This window comes from Xiphophorus hellerii, chromosome 7 (genome assembly GCF_003331165.1).
Source record: "Xiphophorus hellerii strain 12219 chromosome 7, Xiphophorus_hellerii-4.1, whole genome shotgun sequence".
Lineage (NCBI taxonomy): Eukaryota > Metazoa > Chordata > Actinopteri > Cyprinodontiformes > Poeciliidae > Xiphophorus > Xiphophorus hellerii.
In genome coordinates this window covers 8,484,715-8,512,202 of record NC_045678.1, presented here as the reverse complement: position 1 = coordinate 8,512,202, position 27,488 = coordinate 8,484,715, and the positions used below count along the sequence as shown (strand labels likewise).

Sequence of the window (27,488 nt, the reverse complement as noted above, 5' to 3'; positions counted from 1 at the left end):
ACATGTTGCCTTGCCAGGTTGTTTTGGACCCGAACAAGTTCCACTTGTTAGGACTCAGATCGTGAACTAGTTGTTCCTTCATCATTCAGCAGTCTTATCTGATTAGATCTACACCCACTTTGTACCAATCAAACCAAGACCATCAAATATTCTCCTGTGTGAATCACGTGATTAAAACAAAAACAAAAAAAACACGACTCTCTGAAAATAACCTCTAAATAAACCTTCAACTTTTACACATGTTGTCACTTTCCAGCCACAAACCTCCATATATTTAATTGAGGTTGTTTGTAGTCGTCCACTACAAAGTACAGCGGGCTCCTGTGAGGTTTATCTGTGGAACGTAAAAATGCGGCTTGGATTTCTGGAATAGCTAGCCGCAACTCTCCTTGGTGCTTGATTGGCTATGGAAGTAAGGAAGACCGTTGACGCCATCTTCTGCTGCAGTGCTAAGATGGTTTCCACTGGATATCAATGAATATTACGATATATTTGGTGTTTGAACCATTAAAATAGGCAGCTAGTGTTTTGAGAGGAGGTCTCAGGTATTGAGGTGGTTGTTGTCACTATAACGCAGCAAATACTGGGTGTGATACTTAGTGAAGAACTGTGCAGTGGATTTCTTGCTGAAAAACAAAAAACAAAACAAATACTGCGTCTCCACAGCATGATGCTGCCACCACCGTGTTTCAGGCACTCAGTGATAAGGGGAGTTACCCAGGGCTAAATCTGAAAGGGATTTGGGTCCGGGGGTGGAGGCGTACATTCACCAGACAATCGTACTCATTTGCGCATCTTGACCGACTCGTTAACTACGCGAGGGCGCATCAGTGGGAAGCTGAGAATAGGAAGAGTGTTCACATGCTTTCCTGCAATCTGATTGGCTGGGTGAGGGCGGCAAGAGGAGAGGCTTGGCCATTCGTACCGCAACTACAGCTGTCTGCGATAACATTCAGGGTCACTTTGCATAATGTCCACTGAACCTTATGTGAAATGCACACGAGGCGTGGAGTTTAAATGCTGGTACATTTTTATTAATGTAAAACAATGCTTAAATGTTTGAACATTCTGAAGTTGTGGTGCATATTTTCAGGTCCAACATTCTCACATGGGACGGTTTTAAACACCCTGTTGATGTGGAGGCCTGTTTATCAATATAATGACATTTGAATCAAATTGATTCTTTTTTTTTCTTTTTTTCCAGGTAGGGCACCAAAACTGACCTTAGCCCGGGGGCCCTTATCATTCTGGCTGCGGCCCTGTGTGAGTGCGTCAGTGTGAACACAAAGCAGAATTAGAAAACTAGCAAACATGCCAGGTTTGCTCAGGACTTTATTTTTGGTCACGAACTTCCTCTTAGTGAGTTAGTGTGCGTGTTAGTCACAACGCTGCAGCCCTGCGCAACCATGAGAAGATGACCGCAGTGGTTTTCAGGCTGCAGTGACCTCAGTGGTGTCGTTCCTATTATCTTCAAGGAACAACAAAAGACAGGAAGTTAAAAAAAACCAACAAAAACATACACACACACACACACACACACACACACAGACACACCACGACTTCTCATCCTGCGTGTTTTAGATCCGTCATCGTTCCATCACACCTGATGTAAATGACGTCCTTAACGTGACATTTTTTATTTAAATCAGGAGAGATGAAGCACAAAAAAAAGAAATAAAAAAAAGACTCCAAAAGAAACAAGACGGTGGTCGACAGGGTTGGGACACATTAGGAACTTTTTCAGTGTAGACATGGAAGAGGCTGCAGCGTTGTGACTAACACACACACACACCCCCCCCCCCCCCCCCCCCCCCCTCTACACACACACACACACACACACCCCCCCACACACACACACACACGCACACACACACACCCACACACACCCCCACACACACACATCTCACACACACACTCACTAAGATTAAGTGCGTGTTGCTCATAGTGGTTTTAATCACCATGCCTTTAAATTATCCAGCCGGAGAGCCTGGACAGCACTGCCAGAACACTTTGACCCAGGATCCAGGACCAGGTCTGCGTCCGAGCGCAACAACGGCGCTATTGTGCACCCAGAGCGGCTGCTGCTGTTCCTCTCCTCCCCCCCCCCTCTAACCTCCCTCTCCACTTTCACTAACGGACCTCCTGATCCACAGAAAGTGAGTTTCAAACGCCAACTTTCTGTCTTTTAATGATCGTCGGGACAGAACACGAGCTTTTTGGATCTGATCGGATCGGATCGGATCAGATTGGAAGGCGCAGTTTGTCTCATAAAAGTGGCAATAAGTCCCAAGTTTTCCTCCCCAGTGGTGGAAGATTAACTTTAAAGTCGTCGGCGTTTTTTTACGAGCTGCGTGATCTCGTTTTGTCCTCCTCTTTTTATTTATGTCCGAGCCCCGTCAGAGAGCGGAGCAGAGAGAGGGAGAGAGGGGACGGACTTGGAGGTGAAGTCGGAGCTGCCAGATGCTTCAGTAAACAGAGATCCGCAGAAACAACAAACGTCGCACAACGGTGTGAAAAAAAGCACCAACAAAAGCAACATGGGCAAGGTAAATACGACCGATGCACGTGTGTAGTGTGCGCATCAATTTGAATGTTTTCTTTACTTTCGTTGTGTGCGCATTTTTATGTTTTTTTTTTATTATTATTATTTTTTAAACTAGTTTGTTGAAAAGTAATGGGTCTACTTCGGGCTTGGATTCGAGCCGGTTTCGGAATATTTGGCTTTCAGAGTCAGGATCCGACTGTGTTGGGTTTAATCCGGGGTGAAATGACGCGACCGCCTCCTCTGCAGAAGAACAGTCAAAAAGTTGTTTTGGTGAAAGCCGATTGCCACGCGTGGCCTCCGACCGGGAGGGAAGCGCATCGCAGCGGCTCATCTCTTTGTCCTCACAGCAGTGGCGGTGCGGTTCATAGCTGGTGAGGCACTGACTGAATCATAATCAGGTTTACAAATATTGACTCCCCTGCATGTTATTTCGCGCATGCGGGCAAAAACACTATTCTTCTACATGTCATCCATAGCCGCGCTGCCGCCGTAGAATAATTTAGAATAATTCCGTTAATTCAATCAAACTTGGACATTAAGATATTATTAATTTCGTGCTGGGCTCCACAGCAAAGGAGAAAAATCGTTAAAGTAAAACTCAAAACCGCGTCTTTCTCGCTTTCTGTATCAGCGCAGATACGCGCAGGCTCGTTGCCATAGCAACTGGTAACGCCACAAAAAAAAAAACCCACTCAAATATTTCCCACACAGAGAGCAGAACATTCAGTCTGTTGCAGTGGTATGGTTTTAGGCTTAATCTTTATTTTGCGATTATTAATAAGTGATTGCTGTGGTACGAGGAGAAAACTATAAATATATCGCTGCGCTTTACTGTATTTCTAGCTCGCTGTTACTGCCTCTTACTCTGCAGTTGTGGAGTCACGATGTCTGGGATCTTGAGCGCCCCCTGGCATGAGGCAGGAGAACTGCCTGCCTCACCTCGAATCTGTTCTGTCGTTTCTGATCGCTACTCAGCTCACGAAACACGTTACACACACAGCTGGTGACAAAAAAACACTGTACATTATACATTATAAGCTAAATGATGGAAAATCAGTTCATATATTAAATGTTTTTTAGCCATTTTATTGGCGCCGTACAGACAGCAGCCAGTGCAGTTAGCGAGAGGTTGATCAATCCCAGGTGAGGCTCAGCTCGCTGCCTCCTCACCGAGCATTTAAATGGAAAAATGCGAAAATTCAGCGATTTAAAAAAAAAAAATCAAAATTGGTTTAGGTAAATGAAAAATGGGTACTTTATAGTACAAACACACAGGGTGAAAATAGCAATATAATTTCTTTTATCACTGCCTCACAGTCTGTTCTGTCTGCTTTTTTTATGAGATAAGAGAATTACTTTGTGAGGCTTCAGGATCACATGGCAGGTTGTTTTTTTTAGATTAAACTAAGTTCAGTTTAAATTGTCTGTGCCGAGTTGGTAGAAGGGTAAGGGAGTGGGTAAACAAGTTTGACTGGTCCCCAAACTTGTGTGGACAAGTTTCCTATTGCTTTACAGTGAGCATTTATAGGTTTGAAGATAATAAACCAATAAACCATTTCAAAATTGTTCTTAAGCACATTGGGCAACTAGAACTGGGTGTGTATTAATGAAAGAGTTGCAGAATCGAAATGTCTTAAGCAAGTTTTGACACCTATTAGTGGTCTAACAAAAAATGGCCATACATAAGGAGAAACAAGAACCTGTCAGAATGAGCTCGGCTCAAACTGCTGTCTTTTGATCACCTTCACTGCATTGTACCCTGACGAGCAAGCAACACTTGATGCATGTGATACTGTTAACTTTTATTTTATTTTTTTTAACAAATACTGACCTCATCATTCATCCACATTGTGCTTAAGCCAGGTGATGCCTCTGAGTACAGAGGTGTTGCTGCGGCATTACGGTACAGTAGTCGTGGTTGGAAACTGTAGAAGTTTTTTGTTTTGTTTTCGTAAAACAAACAGAAAAGCCGGTTCGATGTTTGACACTTCAGATGAAAACCTGCGTCGATGTCCCCGTTGTGAGTGTAGTAAAGATTTCTTTATACTTGATGTTTGTTTTCTCACCAGACTGAAATAGTATATTTGGTGTCCTATCACAGCTGGAGGCAATTCTGCATCATTTACAGAATTAGTTTGTGGTCTCTGAGTTTTATCATGTTGCATATATAAATATGATGAGCACAGAACCGAGTGACTTAAATGTGGGTTAAACTTCCCTGGTTTCCTGATATCTCCTTGGTTTTTCCTGGTTGGTTTTGTTTCTGGATTATTTAGTGCTACTTTCAGATAAAAAATTTTTGTTGGCTACTTTTTTGTTACAAAATAATCATCTACAGAACATTACGCTTCTTTCTTCTTTTATTTTTTTACGCCTGCTGCATTCGGGTCAGCTCTTAAAACGCATCACAACAGGAGCTACGTGTGCCTGAAAAACACACAATGCTGCCCCTTTAAAAAATGTTTTGTATAAGACAAACATAACCATGTTTGCTATTTTCTAATGATTTAATTTAAAATCGAAACCAGCACTGTCGTGTATAGTTACCCGTTTCTTAAATCACGCATTAAACAAAATTTCTTCCGTACTGCTGAGTTCAATTTTGGACCAAAATGTACCAAAACGTTCCTACAAACGTATCCAGGAGGTCACACAAGAACCCAGAACGACATTTAAAAGTGCTTCCCAACTGACCTGAGTCAGTGTTCATAATTTGGAAATAAGAAAAACTGCTGAACCAAAGAAAACTGACGATTCTACTCCTTGATATTATCTACAATTTTTAATTAAGAGGAAGAATAGTTAGACAAATGTTACAAATCTCTTTATCTGACACGTTAGAATTTAGAAACTAGCCTAATAAATGACCTAATTTACTAATCAGTATTAATGTTTCTGTTTACACTGTCCGCTTTACTATTACGCCTCATAAACACAGGCTGTATATTCATCTACTTAATTGCAAATTACTTTACAAACAGACTAAGCATACAAACTAAACTAGGGATTAAATGACATTGTCAACTATAAGACGTGGCAGCCAAACCGTGCGTTCGGGTCTCATTGATTCTCCTCGTACTGAATGGGTAATGGGCGGGCCTGGCGACCCAACTTGGTTTGACCAAATCCAACACAAATCAACCAGAAAACGGCAGCGTTAGTTTCATGAGCCAGCACACACAGATTCATCCAGGACACAAGCTGCAACCGTCGACTTCCTCGTGTCGCTGAACCACAAACACCAGGAGAGTCTTACTGGGCTAAGGCGATCAACGGTTCAAAGGTCTTCAACAGATAATAAATTTTGCGTTTTTGATTTGGAAATCAAGATCCCAGAGTCTGGAGGAAGAGTGGGGAGACACAGAATCGAAGTAGGTCCATTTGTATACCAAGCCACTTTTTTTCCCCTAGAGTTGTTCCGTACAAAACCTACAAAGGCAATTCAGCATTGTGTATGCATATGCTTATTTTCTATGTGGAAAGGCTCCATTTGAAAGTGTTTTTTCAATGCATTTCCTCAGAATGTTGTCACTGTAACCAGTGGTAAAGTGAGTTAAACAGAGGGAATGTACTGTACATGCAGTTCGGTGTGATATTTTATGGTACAAAATGGTGTTGCCGATCACATATTTTCCTTTGTTTTCCACAGCGTGTGATCCCATCAGAGGTCTCACAGCTGTTAAACTTTCATAAAACCGCCATTTGTGCATAATAATTAACCTGGAATGTCACGACAAACGGAGCGGCATCGACAACATTCCTTGGATCTGCGTTTGTCCAGCGAAAGGCTGGAAGATAACATTAGAGTGGATTTACTGTAATTTATTAGGTTTCTTTGTCTCGTCTATTGGCGTACCAAACCGATTTTTTTCCCTCAGTGCCTTGCTAACGAAATCACACCCTCACCTTGCTGAAACAATGGGCAAACTCATTTTTTGCCAAAAGCATTTTGGGCAAGTAGAGGCAATTAAAAGGGACAAGGTTTTTTTATTTTTATTTTAGTTGTTTGTTTTTCTTTGGTAAATCACTTGTGACAGAAAGTGTGGACTAATGTATTCTGAATGGATGCTGTTGTTGTTGTTGCTCTTTTTAGAAACTATGTGGAACCAACTACCCAACCAGCATCTGCTTCATAGTGGTGAATGAGTTCTGTGAACGTTTCTCCTACTATGGCATGAAAGGTAAGGGATGCTTTCTGCAGATTCTCCTGGTTGCTCTTCTCCTTCTCTCACACGACCGCCTTCGCACTCGCATGTTTGTCACAGTACAAACTTACACAAGCACGCCGCTCACCAGGCCAGTTTCCTGCTTGACGGCGTTTACATTTCTCACGTAAAGGTCTCGATAAGATATGTTTTGAGCGTCGCTTAAAATCGCCTTTTAGAAAGCCGTCGGAGAAATCAGCGAGAGAAGAGAAGCTTTTAGTTTTTTCTTTTTCTTTTCCTGAGTTTTATTTCTGATTTCTATAAAAATCCAAGCCTGAAGTTGGCCTCTGAGTTTATCACTGGCACATGTTTGTTTTTTTCTTTTTTTCTCAGTTTGTATCAAAACACATCTTTTTTTTTTCTCACTGTCAAATGGGGCAATTATAGAACCACAAATTACTGTGAAATGTTTTTCTCTACAGTTCCAGATTTCTCATGGCGATGAATGCTGGAGGTTTTTCTTCCTTCCATGTCGTTATTTTTATTATTTTTTTTAAAGTTAATTAAACTGTGTATATTTTACCTACTTTCAACACTACAGTTACTGAGTTAAGTATGAAAAATGAAGATAAATCATGTTTGACTTTTAGACCTCTGTAATGATTTTCATTCAGATTGTGTATCCAGCTCAGATCAACAGATTCATGGCACTTCTGCACAACCGACTCACTTTATATCGAGGAGCTTTGTAAACACCAAATAATCACGCAGATAAATTTAATTATATACATTTCAGGTCAGTTAATTATGCCAATTGGTAAAAGTTTAATTTTTTATATTTTTAACTAAGGAAACCCATCAAATTTAACTCGGTTATGGAGTCTTTAAGTTTGCAGCAACCTTGTAAAAGTAGAGAGGAAATCTTCCCTTTAACGGGAAAGAACACACATGGGGTGTGCAGAAATGGAAAATACTTTTTAAAAGCTTGATATTTTAGTTTCAAATATTTATTTATTGATTCTATGCAAGATTCTGACTTTGAAGTGCTGAATTTTTGGGTGTCCATTATCAGTAAGTTACAGTCATCAAAATAAATGTTTCCCCTCTGTGTAAGGAATCTATCGGTTTCACTTTCTGAAATGAGTTATAAGGAACATTGCACTTTTTCACAATTTTATTTTTAATTATCTTATTTTTTTTTACCGAAATGGGGAAAATGTCGTAGTTTTATCTTATTTCAAGTGTACTAACTTGCAAGTAACCTTTCAGCAAGTTTTGAGTAAATAATTCCTTAAAATTGCAGAAAACGTACCTGTTGGCCGATTATTTTCTCTTGTAACAAGATATTTTTCCCATGTTATAAGTGAAATAATCTGCCAGATATTTGCACCAAAAACCATATAGACCAAAACTACTTGGTATGATTTTGCGTTTTTGACAGACTAGCAAAGGAGACTGGAAGCTGAACTGAATACAAAAGGTTTTTTTTCCCCTTGTTGTCCAACACATTAGTTTTTCAGTTGAATTGTACAAGGTTAATGTCACCGTACATGTGGGGAAAAAGTTTTGAAACAATTCGTCTCGCTACCTGGCTTTTATTTTTATTTTTTTTACTTGTTGGAGGGTCTCAGCTAATGCCTGTGTGCTCTGATCGCAGCGGTGTTGACGCTGTACTTCCTCAGCTACCTGAAGTGGGACAAGAACCTCTCCACCGCCGTCTACCACGCCTTCAGCGGCCTCTGCTACTTCACTCCCATCCTGGGAGCTGTCATCGCCGACTCCTGGCTTGGAAAATTCAGGTGAGTTCGCCTGTCGCCTCGCCTCTGACCCCCGGGGGTCATCGCCGGTCAACTCCGCGCGACACAACGTCTAGCAATCGGCGTGTGGCGAGGGACGGCGTGAGCCGCTCTGACCACACACGACCAAACAAGAAGATTAGAGGAGCTCAACGCCGCAGGCTCACAATGACTGTTTACTCCCAACAGGACCATCATCTACCTGTCCATCGTTTACGTGATCGGCCATGTGGTCAAGTCTGTGGGAGCCATTCCCACTGTGGGAAACACTGATGTGCACATGTAAGTCACAGATTCTGGACCTTTCACACTCACACGGACCTGATTTCATTGTCAGAATGAGTAAAAGAAACAGTCATTAACTAAAATGGAGAAAGAACCACACATTAAAAAAATAACAAGAAAGGCTTTCCAGGGTTGTTTTAGAGTTAAAGAGCCATTAAACTCTGTCTTAATTTTGTGCAGTATGCTGATGACGGGTCGTTCTCTCGACCCTGTAGTGAGTCTGATTTTTGTCTTTTGTGCTCCAGCGGTCTGTCCATGTTTGGCCTGATCCTCATCGCGTTGGGCACCGGAGGAATCAAACCGTGTGTAGCAGCGTTTGGAGGGGACCAGTTCGAGGAGGAACACGTAAGCGTCCAATCGGCGTGGGTTCATGGCGTGGCTCTTCGCCAAGGGCAGCATGGCCGTGGGGACGGCCTGACACCTGACAAATGTATGATAAACGGTTACTTTATCTGTATCAGCTGAACATTAATTCAGCTGAAAGTTTATTTCCAAGTTTAGTTTTATTTTTTTGGCATTGGTGTCACTTGAGATATTGGGAATGTAGCACTTTTGAAGTAAGACCTTCTACTGCTTGCAATCTTTTCCTTAGATTGAAGAGATAATACAATCTCTTCAGATATAATTCCTCCATTATCTAAGTAGGACGCCGCGTGGGGATTAAACCATAAAAAGAGTCGATAGGTTGAGGAAATGAGGTAAATCAGTCCTTTATCATGATGCGTTGATGCATTCAAAGAAATCCAATGTGTGTAAACATCTCTATCACACACTTACCACTTTGGGCCAGTGTCACAATACAACGTTTTTGTATATATATATATATATCGTATCGTATTATTGCGATACGATAACCATATTGCAGCTTTGAGTATCAGTCGATGCCAATATTGACCCAATATGATGGCACCGTGACTCATACATACTTTTCTTACCTATTTCGGTTGTTTCCTCAAACAGAAAACAATAGTCAACAACAATAGGTATGAGAACAACTGACACAGTCATTCATTATTAACCGGTGGGTCTGCGTGCGGGAAACAAGCGCTGCTGGATAGAAATGGTGGCGCAAAGTAAATACTTGTAGACTGATTTAATTGTAATGCTTACGTAGGAAATTTTAGATGCAGGCTGATACGATCCGATATTCATTATTTAGCTGATATTGGACCAATTTCCGATATCAATATCTGAAATTGCTGAACCACAAGCATCTATTTCAGTCCATGCTTGATCGTTATAGTACATTAGAAATCTTTATACAGCCAATTGGTCACTTTTAGGGGGAAAAGGTATCAGGTGCTTTTCTGCGGTACATTGGTGCCCAGGTAGGTAGTTTTTATCCTGTTAAAGGAAGTTTAATCAGGATAAATGTGCAAAAATGTCAACCTTTAGCAGCGTCAGAAAATCTACAGCTCTGCTCCAGAGTAAATTTTTTGAATTTTTTTCTTACAATGCTCGTTTGATTTTAAAACTGTCATTATCGTTTAGAAAATACTAAAAACAAGTGCACAGTCACATTTCAACGCTTTATAACTCTTTTTTTAAAAATTCTCTTTATCTCCAGATAAAGGAAAGACAGAAATTCTTCTCAATCTTCTACATGTCGATCAACGCCGGGAGCGTCTTGTCGACGCTGATAACGCCCATCCTCAGAGGTGAGCGTTCGCCGTCGTGACGCTCGGCGCGTGTCGCGCCTCCTTGGGAGCTTCCTGGCGTCGCTAAACGCCGTCTCCTCCTTGCAGGTGACGTGAAGTGTTTCGGTGACGACTGCTACGCCCTGGCCTTTGGCGTTCCTGCGGCTTTGATGGTCGTGGCTCTGGGTAAGGATTTTATCAGCCCCAGGTATTTTAAAAAAAGCAGGGAGGGAATTCAAACATTTACAGAACAGCCTGAGAAAGGCGTGATGGAATCTGGTGTCTGGCATTCAAAGACGATAAGAGACCAGAGTAATATTTGTTTTTACACAAAGTCGTTACAGATGGATAGAAATGTTAGATATTTTGTGTTTGTTTTTACTGAGTCTTTTTTGTGTGTGTGTGTGGAGCCTAAATCATATTTGGTAAAAAAACGTTTTTGTCTTAATTGCTACAGGTTTTAGCAAGTAAAAAAAAAAAAGCAAACTGCAGTAGAAAAAAAACAAACTAATGTAAACGTTTATAATCTAAGGGGACCTCGATGTGGGGGTCATCACAGGCCGCAGTGTGCATGCTGAGGCTGTTTTCACAAGCCGGGCTTCACCCTGATCAAGGCCCGTCCTCATCCGTTGTGACGGCCAGCTTTCTCTGCCCGCCGTTTCCCCGTCAGCCCTGATCCATGTGGGATTCATGCCTGGCCGCCTGCTCACTGTGGGAGCAAACTGTGACACGAATGACACACACAGATGGATGTGGAGTTTATAGCCCGAAAGGAGCTTTAAGCATTCAAGGTTTAATTTGTGTTTGTTGGTGGTTGTTTTGAGCGAGGGAAAAAACAGAATCATTCTTTTCAAGATTGCTTTGCTGAAGATCAACTATGTGTTACTTTTAAAGCAGGACCGTCGGAAAGGGAACCGTATTTTGTGAATAGGTGGTTTATCTCAATAAACGGCAGGCATTTGGGAAGAGAAAAATTTGCGTTCAAGGCATTTTTAAATGCGTTTTACAAAAATGTATCAATCCACAAGAAATGAAATCCTGAGGTTGATTTACTGAAGAGCGACTGTGTGCGACAAAAAAATCTTCAAGATGGTACTTAAAAAAAAAAGAAAGAAAAGAAAAGCATAGACCCCCTGGAAAAGGTGAAGGCAGTTTTAAAAAAAGTTAGATAATGCAATGTAGGAAAAAACCCAAGAGATGAAATAGAATAAAAAATCAAACAAACGTAGGACGACTAGGGTACAGAGAACCAAAAGAATAGTCAAAATGAGCAGTATGCTTTGTGAAATGCGACTTATTTTAATAGAGGTCAGACTTTTGGAAAGACTCCCGTCTCCTCTGGTGGTTTGAAAATAAATCGGTTTGAGCTGATGCTAGTTCTCCATCTGGTCCTCCACAGCTGTGTTCATATTTGGCAGCGGTATGTACAAGAAGACGCCGCCTCAGGGAAACGTCCTCGGGGAAGTCTGCAAATGTATCGGCGTGAGTCATTTCATCTCCCACTCGTCTCCTGTCAGGTTTAGGATTAGACATGAGTGTGTGTGTGTGTGTGTGTGTGTGGGGGTGGGTGTGCGGGTGTGCGCGTGTGTGTGTGTGGGATTAGCTTAGTGCACATTGAAGTAGGATTGTTTTGTTTTTTTCTTTTTTAAAATTCTTATATCTTCCTCTGGTCAGTTTGCCATCAAAAACCGCTGGAACAGCAAAAAAGATGACGTCAAGAGGAAGCACTGGCTGGACTGGGCCGAAGACAAGTACTCGGTAACGACCGGCGAAAACCCAGAGCTGCTGGAGACCTGAAGCTGGAGGAAACTGGCTTCAACCTTCACGGCTGCACGAATCCATCCGCGTTTCTGCCTCTCTGTTTAACAGAAGCGACTGATTCAGGAGATCAAGATGGTTCTGCGGGTTCTGGTGCTCTACATCCCCCTGCCAATGTTCTGGGCTCTGTTTGACCAGCAGGTACACGTTCACATTCATCCCGCTTTGCAAGTAAATTAAAGTCCTTACCATTTAGCAGCTTGTGCAGTTGACTGATTGTAAATTATGTCATAGAAAAGAAAAACAACAACATCTATTGCCATAAGAAATACTGAAGTTCAACAGTTTTCTCCTTTCACTTTTTGTTCTGTCTCCACTTTTTAAAAAAATGTTTTAAACAATTAAATTGCTTCCTCTTCAACCTCTTGGTGAGGCAGCCAGTAGGGATGTTGCAATCCACAGTTGAGGAAACATCCAGTACAAAACATCATGAGCATTGAGTAGTAGCTGTAAAGTGTAAAGCTTACTGCATAGAAGCTTAATTTATATTTTTTTTGCCAGTACGTGCTGCTTGGACAGAGTATAACGAAAATGTCCAACTAGGAATCCGGTTTATTGTCTGAATCCATTGAAGATTTTCCCAAAACATGGCTGTCCAAAGTGTGGCACAGGGGCCATTTGAGGCCCTTTGAATGATTGTGTGTGGTCCCCCCCAAAGCAATGTAAGAATAGTGCAAATGTGACTAACCAGAACAGGCAGTTCATAGGATAGAGAAAGCATTTTAAAAAGTGAGTCAAGTCAAGTGAAACAAGTAGCAACAGTTATTAAGTGTCATTAATATTATATATATACATAATTTTTAAAGCTTAATCAGTAATACTTTTATAACACATTTATGTCAGGTCATGATTTCTTGGTTATTGTCAAGTTGTCATAACAAAGACATTTTGAATAAAGTTAACTTTGTATTAAAAGTGTCATGATTTACCGAATGACACTTTATGACAACAGTCATAAATATTCATGAAGACTTACTCATGTTCATGACAGGGTTATGTCATGTTTATGACGGAGTCATGACAGTCTTATGCACATGTCAAATAACGTGTTAGCAAAAAACTGAATGGTGCATCTTGATTGGCTCCTTTGCCAGCATTAGCCAATCACGTGTCAGCTAGGATTGAATTTCAGTTTCTAAAGATGCATTTTCTTTAAAATATGCCGGATATGCTCTACAGAAAAATGATTCATGAATACTGAATGGGATCGACTGTAGTTTGGTTCTTTCATTATAGTCAAAGTTTCCTTAATATCTGAACATGTTAAAGTTATAAAAATAAAAATAAAACATCCAAACATTTGTACATCTTGGCTCATCGTCAGAATTATTATTCTGTTTTAGGTTAGACTGTGAGAGAAGCTCTATTTTTACTGACTCTGAGCGCGAAACAAAGTATCAATTTGTATATTTGTATCCGGTCAAAAGCTCGTTTTATTTAATTTTCTACACGGACCAATGAAACCGTCACGACATTCCCCATTCCCGACTTTCATCTTGATGAGCTCCTCCTTCACTTGGTGTAAAAACTGTTGGAAAAAGTTATTAAGAAAAATTGCAGTTTTCTTCGATGGCATATGAAGTATTTATTCAGTTCTATTGTTATTATCCCTTTTAGCAACGTGTGATCAGAGTGTCATTCTGCTGATGTAACTCTGAGCTGGTGTCTTTATTGCAGGGTTCCCGCTGGACTCTCCAAGCCACACGGATGAACATGGCTTTTGTAAGTCTGTCTTTTTACGTCATTTGAAATTGCCACAAAAAAAATAAAAATAAAAATTTAAACGCTGACATTTGCGCTCTGATATCTGTGGGCGGATTTCGATGTTGAATCCGATTGCACAAATTGTCCCATAAAGCAGATCTTCCTCCGCGTTCCGACGTCGTTTGCCGTTTTATTCCAGTGACTTTTTAATGTTTATGGCGTAGATAGCCCATGCAGTGCCCAGTTTTGGATTCGCTGAGTTAAACTTTAACTTTCTGTGTCATAACAGGGAGAATCCTTCACAATTAAGCCCGACCAGATGCAGGTATGTATGTGCAGCTCATTCTGCCGTCGGTGGGGTCCGTTTGTGTTGTGTGATGCATTCTCATGAAACTTTCATGAAGTGACGTGATTCAGTGTTCATGAGTGGAAATTATGGGGTTCAGAGTTTATTTTTCATTTGGGGACAAATAAAACACAATTTCCCATTTTACTTGAGTTTTGCACTATTTTACCTTCATTTCATTCTTTGTTGAAAATCGTCCTACATTAGACTACGTTTCCTTTATACTCCTTTATGCTCCTTTTCCTGTTTTGAACAATAACTGTTTGAAAACTGGGAAGAAAAATGTACAAGAAAAGACTTGCAGATAATGATGTGGTTTATATAGATTATAGGGAGTTCTTATATTTTGAAAAGCAGGTGTAAATATAGAGGAAGTTTGTTTGGGTGGTTTTGACCTTTCCTTTTAAGGAATAATGTTTAAAATGTCCTATTTTCTGGTACAAATTACTTACAAAAATGTTAACAAATTGTTAGATTACACTATTTATCTCAACATCCCTTTTTAAAGTGCTTTTCTATTTTTTATTTTTATTTTTTACAATACTCTTTTTTTTGTTTGTTTGTGTGTTTGTTTGTTTGCCAAAGATAAAATAAAATACGATCAACTATTTGCACCTTAAGGTATGAAATGCATGTTTAAAATGTCACCTTCACTGGGCCAAAAATGAACAGAAGCTTCGCAAAAGTCCTTATTTTTATATTCATAAATAACAGAAACACAAATCAAAGCATTCAGAATGTCAAATATAACAAGAGAGAGCTGGAAATAATTACGAAAACATGCCTCAGGCCTGCGGGAGTGAAATTTTAGAGGAGAAAAAACCTTATAGCAGACTTGTATTTATTAACTGTGTGTTTTATTAGATTTTTCAGTCATTCTGATTTACTGATCTTAAAAGAAAAAAATGTCCTGTTCCATTTTGTGTCCAGCTGCTTTTTTTTTTTTGTTTGTTTTCTTGCGTTAGGCTGATTTTGTTAGGAGCCACTGAAGCAAGACGAGAGACGGCCAACAGCAGCAGTGGGTGAACATGATGTGTGTGTTTTTGCAGCTGTAGGGCCAAAGCTAGCAGAAAAAAGTGAGCTGGTAGGAGGGTCGATTCCTGGTACCCAGGTTTCATTTCTAGGAACACTCACTGCATTTTATGCATTCTCACTTGATCGGCTCGACCAATCCAGTGGGATTCCCACCTCATATTGACCTAAAAAAACATCAAAGTGAATGGGAAAGTAAAATTTCACAAAGGTAAAATAGGTTGATTTGTGTGATTTTTGTGTAACATTTGTCAAGTTTATGCTTCTAGTTTAGTTTTCTTGTATTTCTTACTGACGCTGCTGTGGTTTAGTTAGTAAGGTGAATGACAATAGCGCCCTCTTTGCTCAAATCAAAGCTGCTTGTTTTATGCGTCTCTGTGTCTGTCCCTCATCTCAGCTGAGATCATTTGAGTTTACATTCATAAGACGCAGACATTATTTTTTTTGGTTGCCACCTGTGAGTTTGTTGTCACGTGGCTTTCAGTCGCCGTGTTTAAAGGTGGACTTGTCTGTAAATGTACTGCAGAAGTTGGTGTCATATTAAACCCTAAAGACTGTGAATGTTTTGACGTGGTAGAACAAGAGACTATAAAAGTTTATTTATCTTGTTTTACTTCTTTTCCCCCCCCCCCCAAATCCTCACATTTTCATTTTTTTTGTTTTACATTTTAAACAGTGTTAGTATTTGCATTTTCAAATTAATAGTCAAACATTTTTCTTCTAAGTTGTGAACTCTGCGTCCACCGCAGGAAGACCGCCGGAGTTAAATGCTGCTGTCACTGTTATGTCAACACTTTTATGAGCGCTTATCGCTGCCATCTTCTCTTTAAACTCATTATATTTGAACGACGAAGCGTTTATGAGTTTTATTGAAGTTTTACTGGGCCATTTTAAAGGCTTGTTGTCCTCATGTCCGCTGCCCAGATGCTGAACGCGCTGCTGATTCTCGTCTTCGTACCCATCTTTGACCTCATCATCTATCCGCTCGTCGGCCTCTGCAGAATCAAAATCACGTGAGTAAACCGCTGTGGTTCTGGACGCTCCGGCCTCGGCGGCGTTGAAGGAAACGTAACGATTAATAGTATATGTTGTATAAACCTCTGCAACTACTTAAAATGATTGCTGTTAAACTAACGTCAACACATTTTACTATTCTAATATTGTTCATGGTGATAAAAACTCATAAGCTACATCCAGTACATGTCATGTTTCCTTCATTTAGATGTTCACACACACAAACGCATCATCATCTGATAATTAATTTTCCGACATAAAATGTTTTGTTTTTTCCTTTCTTTTCTGGGATGGTTTCACAATGAAATCAATGTCAAGGCAACTTTGCAAAGTATGAGCCACATTTTCACTGAGAAAGTAGAGAAATAGTCAAACAGATGAATTAAAATCATAAACCACTTTTAAGAAAGAGGCATAAAACTACCAAATCCAGGAGCAGCTGATTAACCTGGACAAGTAATGACAGTATAAAGATATAGAGATTCAGTTGTTTACAGTATGATCTTATTGGATACAAAAAATAATAATAACAATAATGGCAAACTAAGTTATCTGTGGTATAAGTCTGTCCTTTCAACGTTTTTTGTTTACATTAGAATTTTGATGCGTGTAAAAGTCGTGACAGGGTAAGATCAAGAATGTTACGAAATAAACAAATAAATGAGGAGGAGCGATTTAAGATCAGCTCACGTTAAATGGACAGTCCCCACAGTAAAGACTTGAGGAGGAAGATCAGTGGTTGGGGAACACAGCGGTTGCCTGAATGAAATGTCTCACTAGGCGCAGACTTCAAGACGGCAGAAAGACCGTCGTCGAAGTCAAAGGTTTGAGTAAGGACAAAAGGGGGAAAGCTTCGACCTCCGTACTACTGGATTCTTTATGCAGAAGTCTGAATCGAAAAGGTCGCCGACTCGTCTCGGATCAAAAAGGAAATATTGGCGAATATTAGAAAAACGTTTCTGCAGAAAAACGTTGCAACGTTGGTCTTCCACATAAGGATCAACGACCATCAAAGAGATGCCAACTAAGCCGACTAAAAGTCATTCATTCTTGTTTTGTGACGCCTCCAATTCCTACATAGTACATGACGCGTGTCACTCTGCCTTCAGGCCTCTGAGGAAAATGGCCACAGGGATGATCTTCGCAGCTCTCGCCTTTGGCGCAGCCACCCTGGTGGAGATCAATGTTGTGGTATGTCTGAGCGCGAATCACACTGTTACCGCATGATTTTACTCTTAAAGTATTGTGTTTATAGGAGATAATACTGATACCTCCTCTATAAGGAACTGATTGTAAATGTGTTTTACCTTTTAACAATGATCTTCAGTAGGATGTTGATGAAACATCGTTCTGTTTACTGTGATTGTGTCTGCTAGAAAACTGTGGTGGAACCTGCACCCGCTGAGCAGAGCCTGCTGCAGGTCTTCAACCTGGCAAACGAGACCGTCGGCGTGCAGGTCGCCGGCGGCAACCCGTTTCAAAACCCCATCAGAGAACTTCAGGTGACTCGAAAAGCGCCTGAAAAGCCATTTCATTGTTTTAGTTAGTTTTTTTTTGGTAAAACCAATAATATTTATTCTTAGTTTTTGGTTTTAGTTGTATTTGTTTCAGCCTAATTTTTCCTGGTTTTTATTTATTTTTTTATACTAATAAACTAGCCTCAATGCTAGACGGAGATGCCATGGAAACACTTACATGAAACATTTCAACAATTTTATACTAAGATTTAATTTGCTGTTGGAAAACTCTTTACTGTTGCTCCGTTTTGGGTCATTAATGGGATTTTTTTAATTTTATTGTGGTTTTATGTCCATATTTTCACCATTAACACTCCTCTCTCTCTCTCTCAGGACCCCTCGACATACGAGCCTCTCCCCCTGGGGGCCCCCAACAAGGAACTGAGTATTGATGTCACATTTACAGGAAGGTCGTATTCTTGCCGCCATGAATTTGAAGAACGAAAGGCTTACAGTCTCATCGTGCACCAGAAAGCTCTTGGCATCGAGTGCAAACTTGTGAGTACACTTATGACTTGTTTTGATTATAGCATTAATTGTTAAGGTTGCAATAAGCTAAACGTTTCTCATGCGAGGTAAAGTTAATAATAAGCTTGTAAACTGGTGTGTATTTTAACAGTAGACAGGGGCAGGAGTCTTCATGTAGTTCATATCCAAATGACTGAAAACTGAAAGAATACCACAGATAAGCTAAGAATAAAATGCTAATGTATGTTACTGATAGAAAACTGCCTCAGTATCCATGTTTATATTTCAGGTGGAAGACTACATCATCAAAAATGAAGATGGGAACCCTAATGTGCGGTAAAAGATGTTTTATTCCTGTGGATTATACTGGTTTCCATGTAATCTGATCTAAGTCCCCCTGTTTAACCCTGTTAATTCTTAACAGCTTCTTCAACACATTGCCAGAAGCCATGAACATAACTGTGGGAGAAACGGAGTTTTACGTGCCCCAGGACTACAGCATGTCTGCAAACCACGCCGTGAATCGGGGATCGTGAGTAGCACGATCAGAGTCATTGATTTCCTGAATAAATCAAGCTTAATGCTTTGTTCCAATCCAGTTTTTTTCCCCTCCTCCTTCTTTAAATTAAAGCTACCCGGCAGTCCGCTACAGCCACCAGTCAAAGAAGAGTGAGAATCTCAACCTGGGCCTGCTGGACTTTGGAGCTTCTTACACGTTCATCCTCAGGGAGGTAAAGACACTAAAACTGATTTTATTTCTGTGATTCTTGTAGAGCTTTGACCTGCTGCGTCCGACCGATTTTAGCCGATTCTGATTTCTCTTGAAACGCAGCGACATACTCAGATGTAAGAACAGCATTCAGGATATTATTTCCTCCCATTCCTGCCGTTAATGGTCAGTAGTTACCGTATTTTCCGCACTATAAGGCGCACCTAAAAACCTTCAATTTTCTCAAAAGCCGACAGTGCGCCTTATAATCCGGTGCGCCTTATATATGGACCAATATTGAGCCACAACAGGTCTCACAACTACGGTAAGCAGCCGCCGACTTCATTTTCCCCCGTAGAAGAAGAAGCGCGCGGTGCCTGCTGGGTTTTGTGTAAAGACCCCAAAATGGCTCCTATTAAGAGACACGCTTACGACGCAGAGTTTAAGCTCAAGGCGATCAGTCACGCAGTAGAACACGGGAACAGAGCAGCAGCGAGAGAATTTAACATGAACGAATCAATGGTGAGGGAAGTGGATATATATTGTGATTGCACTAACGTTTGATTTACTGTAACAGCATCAGACTGTTTTTTACGTGTTTATTGAATCGAGGAAAAGTTCCCCTCCACTATATGTTATACCTTGCTGTTGTTAAACGATAAACTGTCACGAAAATACCACGACACTGACTTTACCTCGGGGAAAATAATAAAACAGCTGTTTATTCATTTTGGGAATGAACGGAGTTGTCAGAACGCTGGTTTGTAATCTATTAATAAAGTTTGACTGACCTATCTGACTATTTTGTTGACATTCCCTTTAGCGCAGCTCCATCTAATGGATGCATAACGTAACCCCAGCCTCTACTGTAGTGTCTATTCTATGCGCCTTATAATGCGGTGAGCCTTATATATGAAAAAAGTTTTAAAATAGGCCATTCATTGAAGGTGCGACTTATAATGTGGAAAATATGGTACTGTTAATATAAATAAAAGCTAACAATCAGATTGAGTTTCTGATTTAGTGCTATAAATCAGAAGACAAAACTAAAACTTTTTATAAATTAAATGCTAACGATAAACAGTCGCAAATATTAGGAGCTGAGATACTTAATGGTTTTAATTGTGATTAATCAATTATTGAAGTGATTGTCAACTAATTTAGTAACTGATTAATCATTAACTGGAGTATACAGACTCAGAAAAGTTATTTGATAAAAGAACAACATCCTCAGAACAGTACTCAAGGCAAAATGTACAAAAATATATACATTTTGCATTTGAGGTAAGAAAAACTGTCTGTAAATACGTTCTGCCCAAAACTCATCAAGTGGCAGTTTTAGCTTCTCCTGGTTCAAATTCAGTCAAAAAAATAATCTCACACCAAAACACATTTTCAACTCTACACCGCATTAACGTTAAGTCAAGCACAAAGGACACAGCTTCTCAAATGTTGATGTTAGAGATCATTTTCAGCTGCAGATGCATCCTTTGCTACGGCTGATCAAGCATGCTATTTAGGAAATAAAATTAATATTTTCTTATTTAAAAAGGGTTTGAACTAATTCCTTATTTGTATATTTCAGTGTATTTCTGATTGCATAAAAAAGTCTTAAATAAAAAATGTATTTTTTAAGATAGTAATTAGAATAATAACTAAAATAACCTTTAGTTGAACATGAAAGTTTAAGTTCAGGAGTCACAGAAGTTTTCAGCCTCTGTGACTCCTGACGTCAGAAGTTTTCAGCCTCTGTGACTCCTGACGTCAGAAGTTTTCAGCCTCTGTGACTCCTGACGTCGGAAGTTTTCAGCCTCTGTGACTTCAGGAGTCACAGAAGTTTTCAGCCTCTGTGACTCCTGACGTCACAGAAGTTTTCAGCCTCTGTGACTCCTGACGTCGGAAGTTTTCAGCCTCTGTGACTCCTGACGTCAGAGGTTTTCAGCCTCTGTGACGTCAGGAGTCACAGAAGTTTTCAGCCTCTGTCACTCCTGACGTCAGACGTTTTCAGCCTCTGTGACTCCTGATGTCAGAAGTTTTCAGCCTCTGTGACTCCTGATGTCACAGAAGTTTTCAGCCTCTGTGACTCCTGACGTCAGAAGTTTTCAGCCTCTGTGACTCCTGACGTCAGAAGTTTTCAGCCTCTGTGACGTCAGGAGTCACAGAAGTTTTCAGCCTCTGTGACTCCTGACGTCAGAAGTTTTCAGCCTCTGTGACTCCTGACGTCACAGAAGTTTTCAGCCTCTGTGACTCCTGATGTCGGAAGTTTTCAGCCTCTGTGACTCCTGACGTCAGACGTTTTCAGCCTCTGTGACTTCAGGAGTCACAGGAGTTTTCAGCCTCTGTGACGTCAGGAGTCACAGAAGTTTTCAGCCTCTGTGACTTCAGGAGTCACAGAAGTTTTCAGCCTCTGTGACTCCTGACGTCGGAGGTTTTCAGCCTCTGTGAATCCTGACGTCAGAAGTTTTCAGCCTCTGTGACTTCAGGAGTCACAGGAGTTTTCAGCCTCTGTGACATCAGGAGTCACTGAAGTTTTCAGCCTCTGTGACTCCTGACGTCGGAAGTTTTCAGCCTCTGTGACTCCTGACGTCGGAAGATTGCAGCCTCTGTGACTCCTGACGTCAGAAGTTTTCAGCCTCTGGTACTCCTGATGTCACAGATGTTTTCAGCCTCTGTGACTCCTGACGTCAGAAGTTTTCAGCCTCTGTGACTCCTGACGTCAGAAGTTTTCAGCCTCTGTGACTCCTGATGTCACAGAAGTTTTCAGCCTCTGTGACTCCTGACGTCAGTAGTTTTCAGCCTCTGTGACTCCTGAAGTCACAGAAGTTTTCAGCCTCTGTGACTCCTGACATCAGAAGTTTTCAGCCTCTGTGACTCCTGATGTCACAGAAGTTTTCAGCCTCTGTGACTCCTGACGTCAGTAGTTTTCAGCCTCTGTGACTCCTGAAGTCACAGAAGTTTTCAGCCTCTGTGACTCCTGACATCAGAAGTTTTCAGCCTCTGTGACTCCTGACGTCAAAGAAGTTTTCAGCCTTTGTGACTCCTGACGTCAAAGAAGTTTTCAGCCTCTGTGACTCCTGACGTCAGAAATTTTCAGCCTCTGTGACTCCTGACGTCAGAAGTTTTCAGCCTCTGTGACTCCTGATGTCACAGAAGTTTTCAGCCTCTGTGACTCCTGACGTCAGAAGTTTTCAGCCTCTGTGACTCCTGAAGTCACAGAAGTTTTCAGCCTCTGTGACTCCTGACGTCAGAAGTTTTCAGCCTCTGTGACTCCTGACGTCAGAAGTTTTCAGCCTCTGTGACTCCTGACGTCAAAGAAGTTTTCAGCCTCTGTGACTCCTGACGTCAAAGAAGTTTTCAGCCTCTGTGACTCCTGACGTCAGAAGTTTTCAGCCTCTGTGACTCCTGAAGTCACAGAAGTTTTCAGCCTCTGTGATTCCTGACGTCAGAAGTTTTCAGCATCTGTGACTCCTGACGTCAGAAGTTTTCAGCCTCTGTGACTCCTGACGTCAGAAGTTTTCAGCCTCTGTGACTCCTGACGTCAGACGTTTTCAGCCTCTGTGACTCCTGACGTCAAAGAAGTTTTCAGCCTCTGTGACTCCTGACGTCAAAGAAGTTTTCAGCCTCTGTGACTCCTGACGTCAGAAGTTTTCAGCTTCTGTGACTCCTGATGTCACAGAAGTTTTCAGCCTCTGTGACTCCTGACGTCAGAAGTTTTCAGCCTCTGTGACTCCTGACGTCGGAAGTTTTCAGCCTCTGTGACTCCTGATGTCACAGAAGTTTTCAGCCTCTGTGACTCCTGACGTCAAAGAAGTTTTCAGCCTCTGTGACTCCTGACGTCAGAAGTTTTCAGCCTCTGTGACTCCTGAAGTCACAGAAGTTTTCAGCCTCTGTGATTCCTGACGTCAGAAGTTTTCAGCATCTGTGACTCCTGACGTCAGAAGTTTTCAGCCTCTGTGACTCCTGATGTCAGACGTTTTCAGCCTCTGTGACTCCTGACGTCAAAGAAGTTTTCAGCCTCTGTGACTCCTGACGTCAAAGAAGTTTTCAGCCTCTGTGACTCCTGACGTCAGAAGTTTTCAGCCTCTGTGACTCCTGATGTCACAGAAGTTTTCAGCCTCTGTGACTCCTGACGTCAGAAGTTTTCAGCCTCTGTGACTCCTGACGTCGGAAGTTTTCAGCCTCTGTGACTCCTGATGTCACAGAAGTTTTCAGCCTCTGTGACTCCTGATGTCACAGAAGTTTTCAGCCTCTGTGACTCCTGACGTCAGAAGTTTTCAGCCCCTGTGACTCCTGACGTCGGAAGTTTTCAGCCTCTGTGACTCCTGACGTCGGAAGTTTTCAGCCTCTGTGACTCCTGACGTCAGAAGTTTTCAGCCTCTGTGACTCCTGATGTCGGACGTTTTCAGCCTCTGTGACTCCTGATGTCACAAAAGTTTTCAGCCTGTGACTCCTGATGTCACAAAAGTTTTCAGCCTCTGTGACTCCTGACGTCAGAAGTTTTCAGCATCTGTGACTCCTGACGTCAGAAATTTTCAGCCTCTGTGACTCCTGACGTCGGAAGTTTTCAGCCTCTGTGACTCCTGATGTCACAAAAGTTTTCAGCCTGTGACTCCTGATGTCACAAAAGTTTTCAGCCTCTGTGACTCCTGACGTCACAGAAGTTTTCAGCCTCTGTGACTCCTGACGTCAGAAGTTTTCAGCCTCTGTGACTCCTGATGTCACAGAAGTTTTCAGCCTCTGTGACTCCTGATGTCACAGAAGTTTTCAGCCTCTGACTCCTGAAATTGTGTTCTGCAGTCTGAACAGGCAAACGACCTAAAAGTGTCCCACATGCGCAGTAGAGGGCGCAGTAGCGTCAGCGGTCTCAGTGTTCTCCCAACCGCCATAAAAAGAAGAAGTGCTCAGTGTTCAGACTGTCATGAAAAGATCAGATACAGGTCAAATTACGTAAAAAAAAAAAAAAGAAATCAGAATTGGGTCACTTCAGGCTGCAGTGTGAATGCAGCTTGATATGTATTCATTAACATCAGAGTAATATCAGTCTGTTCCTATCATTAGTTCATGTTTTACATGAGAGAAATGATGAGATGTGTTTAGCCGCCAAGACTACGTCTATTTGTGTTTGGCACCACAAACAACGTGTGACTCAATTTCAGCTGACAGATTGAGATTGAAAATAATGAAAAATTTACACAAAAATCAAAAATGGGTTTCTGTCAAAAAAAAAAGGGCTATTACCGTATTTTCTGCACTATAAGGCGCACCTAAAAACCTTCAAAATTCTCAAACGCCGACAGTGCGCCTTATATATGGACCAATATTGAGCCACAACAGGTCTCGCAACTACGGTAAGCAGCCGCCAACTTCATTTCCCCCCATAGAAGAAGAAGCGCGCGGTGCACGCTGGGTTTTGTGTAAAGACCCCAAAATGGCTCCTATTAAGAGACACGCTTACGACGCAGAGTTTAAGCTCAAGGCGATCAGTCAGTAGAACACGGGAATAGAGCAGCAGCGAGAGAATTTAACATGAACGAATCAATGGTGCGGAAGTGGATATATATTGTGATTGCACTAACGTTTGATTTACCGTAACAATATCAGACTGTTTTTTACGTGTTTAATGAATCGAGGAAAAGTTCCCCTCCACTATATGTTATACCTTGCTGTTGTTAAACGATAAACTGTGTCACGAAAATACCACGTCACTGACTTTACCTCGGGGAAAATAATAAAACAGCTGTTTATTCATTTTGGGAATGAACAGAGTTTTCAGAACGCTGGTTTGTAATCTATTAATAAAGTTTGACTGACCTATCTGACTGTTTTGTTGACATTCCCTTTAGCGCAGTTCCATCTAATGGATGCATAACGTAACCCCAGCCTCTACTGTAGTGTCTGTTCTATGCGCCTTATAATGCGGTGCGCCTTATATATGAAAAAAGTTTTAAAATAGGCCATTCATGGAAGGTGCGCCTTATAGTGCGGAAAATAAGGTACTTTTGTATGAGTAGAGGTGATGTAACAGTGTCGTGTAAGAGAGCAGTTGTTGTAAAACAAACCTAAAAACAAAATGAATGGAGGGTTGACATTTAGCATCTTACATTAGCGGCTAGCATGGTTAGCATAGCTGCTAAAAACCTCCATGTGTATTCGCTAAAGAATGTTGACTAAGCAGAAGTTTAAAGCTTATTAGGATAAAACTTAGCACCTTACTGTCATGCATGCCGCCTTCTTGTTATCTGCTGAAAGTCTTGCTCTTTCTCACTTTCTCACAGCCCAAATGAACTGCAGAAATGTCCCAACACGCACTAAACAACACAGTTTCTTTTTTAAATGGTATGCTTTACGTCACCTGGATTCATTTTAAAGACCTGACTGGAACTAAAAGTGGCTGTCAAAGTAGCCAGGTAACAACTTCCACACTAAAGAGTGTTATCACTTCAGATTGGTGCGATCACAGAAAAAGGTTGCGTTTCCATCCATCTCACCACCAATCGGGATAAAAAAAAAAACGGGAAAAAAAAAGTTTCCAGTTTCTGTTGCTAGGCGAATTCTGAGTGATTTTCACACGCTTTGGCATAATTGTAATATTTCGCACAACGTCACAGATCTCGCTCTCTCTGTGTTTATCTCATCAGAAAGATGGTAAAATTGTGGCTGAAAAGATGGAGGATGTGACAGCCAACAACGTGCACATTGCCTGGCAGATCCCGCAGTACGCCCTCATCACAGCAGGAGAGGTCATGTTCTCCATCACAGGCTTGGAGTTCTCCTACTCACAGGTTTGCCATAAAACTGTTAAATTAGTCTGCGTGTATTGAGTTGCAGAATGAATAATCAAAAAAATAGAGAAAATGGCAGAAAGCTGTAGTTTTTCACCACCAGCTTGCAGCTAAATCTGCAAATAGAAAATAACGAATCCAGTCACTAAATGTCAAAAGTACTTCGAAGGTGATTGAATAGTAAAAAAAAATCCAAATAATCTGGAACTCCAGCTCTTGAAGGAATAGCAAGAGATGTTTTTTTTATTATTATTATTTTTGCTGTGCCAGTCGTTTTTGTTTTGTCCATTTTAAGCTTTAGATCGCTGGGATATTTCTTTGCTTACCCGTTTCGTCCTCCAGGCTCCGAACAACATGAAGTCGGTGCTGCAGGCCGGCTGGCTGCTCACGGTCGCGTTCGGAAACGTGATCGTTCTGATTGTGGCCGAGGGGGCGGGACTGGAGCAGGTATTCGCTTTCAGAAGACGCCGAAGGAAACGAAATTCAATTCTCTCTAGCGATATGAACCTCAAAGAGTTCAGCTTGTTTACCACTTTTTGTGTGACGTTTCCTCAGTGGAAAGAGTTCCTGCTGTTCGGCGGCCTCCTGCTGGGTGTCTGCATCATCTTCTCCTTCATGGCCTACTTCTACGCTTACGTCGACCCTGAACAGCTGAGCAAAATGTACGCCGGAGACTCAGGGAAGAAGAAGGAGTGTGAGGAGGAGGAGGACGACTGCGACAACATGAAGAAGAAGGAGAAACGTGACGGCATACCCCTGAGCGAAAAAGGAAGGAGCACCAAACTGTGATTTTTGCGACACAGGAAATAGTTGTTTAATTTGTTTAATTTTTTTTTCAGGAATTTCTTGGTTATTAGACACTAAAGGTTCAATACTAATGACATTGTTAATATATATACATAATCTGTGAAATCTTTCAACAGCCTACTCAATCTTGAGCTTGTAATCACACAGGAAGCCACTGGAACGGCTCATGTATGTGTAATAATGTTTACCAGATGCAGTGATTTTTTTTTTTTTTTCCCCTCTGATTGACAGTGTTTAACTTTATAATCTGTATATGTTTGCTGCTTACTTTGCCGCACAGTGAAATTGATGAAATAACGTGGTTTACAATCGGTTTCTGAAACAATACTAGACAGCAAAGGAAGCTTCACATTGACACTTTTTTTCTTTTCTTAAGCTAAATTACAGTTTCTTCAGGCTGGACTGTAATATATGATCACATTTACTGTAAGTATTATGAGATGGCAGACCAGGAAAACATCTGCTGTCCATCTAGCTTCTTCTCTGCCATGGTCCTTTATGTTCATGCTGTCTTGATTTACAGGGAGACTGTAATTCTGCCATTAATATGACCACTATAGCAACATCGTTCTTCTTCTGTGGTGTCATAATCTCGTGTGTTGTGCCAAAACCAAAGCTACAGACTTAATCCGTCAGGTTTCGTGACCGTCTTTTGTTTTCCCATTCAGGGAAAAACTAATCAGGCTGCTCCCAATAAACCTCTGTAAATAAATATCTGATGGTGAACGGATCTTGTTCTTACTAATATTTGTAAACGTGTCATTTTCTCTTAAAAAAAACATTAAAAAGGAAATCTATTTTAAAACTATTGGTACTTCTGAATGGATAACATCAAGGAAAAGTTTAAGTAATTCAAAAATTGCATGACATTGAATCATTAAGC

The 27,488-nt window shown here is 41.1% G+C and overlaps 1 protein-coding gene across 1 annotated transcript; it reads left to right on the top strand.

The window, feature by feature from the left end:
* Positions 1-2,142: 2,142 nt before the first annotated feature.
* Positions 2,143-27,313, top strand: slc15a2 (solute carrier family 15 member 2). The gene is made up of 22 exons (XM_032567368.1): positions 2,143-2,546; positions 6,639-6,726; positions 8,348-8,489; positions 8,676-8,768; positions 9,017-9,116; positions 10,339-10,429; positions 10,517-10,594; positions 11,808-11,890; positions 12,083-12,166; positions 12,278-12,367; positions 13,904-13,948; positions 14,220-14,255; positions 16,233-16,321; positions 17,432-17,513; positions 17,699-17,824; positions 18,173-18,337; positions 18,597-18,643; positions 18,732-18,839; positions 18,939-19,038; positions 25,655-25,798; positions 26,141-26,245; positions 26,354-27,313. Exons 1-22 carry the CDS (start codon positions 2,538-2,540, stop codon positions 26,585-26,587), a joined length of 2,139 nt encoding a protein of 712 aa, XP_032423259.1. The 5' UTR covers positions 2,143-2,537; the 3' UTR covers positions 26,588-27,313.
* Positions 27,314-27,488: the final 175 nt, after the last annotated feature.

Bases quoted from the DNA above. Each gene is read 5' to 3' on its own strand.
- slc15a2 (XM_032567368.1), top strand. The intron at 18,644-18,731 runs GTAAAAGATGTT...AATTCTTAACAG, and splicing joins GATGGGAACCCTAATGTGCG to CTTCTTCAACACATTGCCAG. The intron at 25,799-26,140 runs GTTTGCCATAAA...TTCGTCCTCCAG, and splicing joins TGGAGTTCTCCTACTCACAG to GCTCCGAACAACATGAAGTC.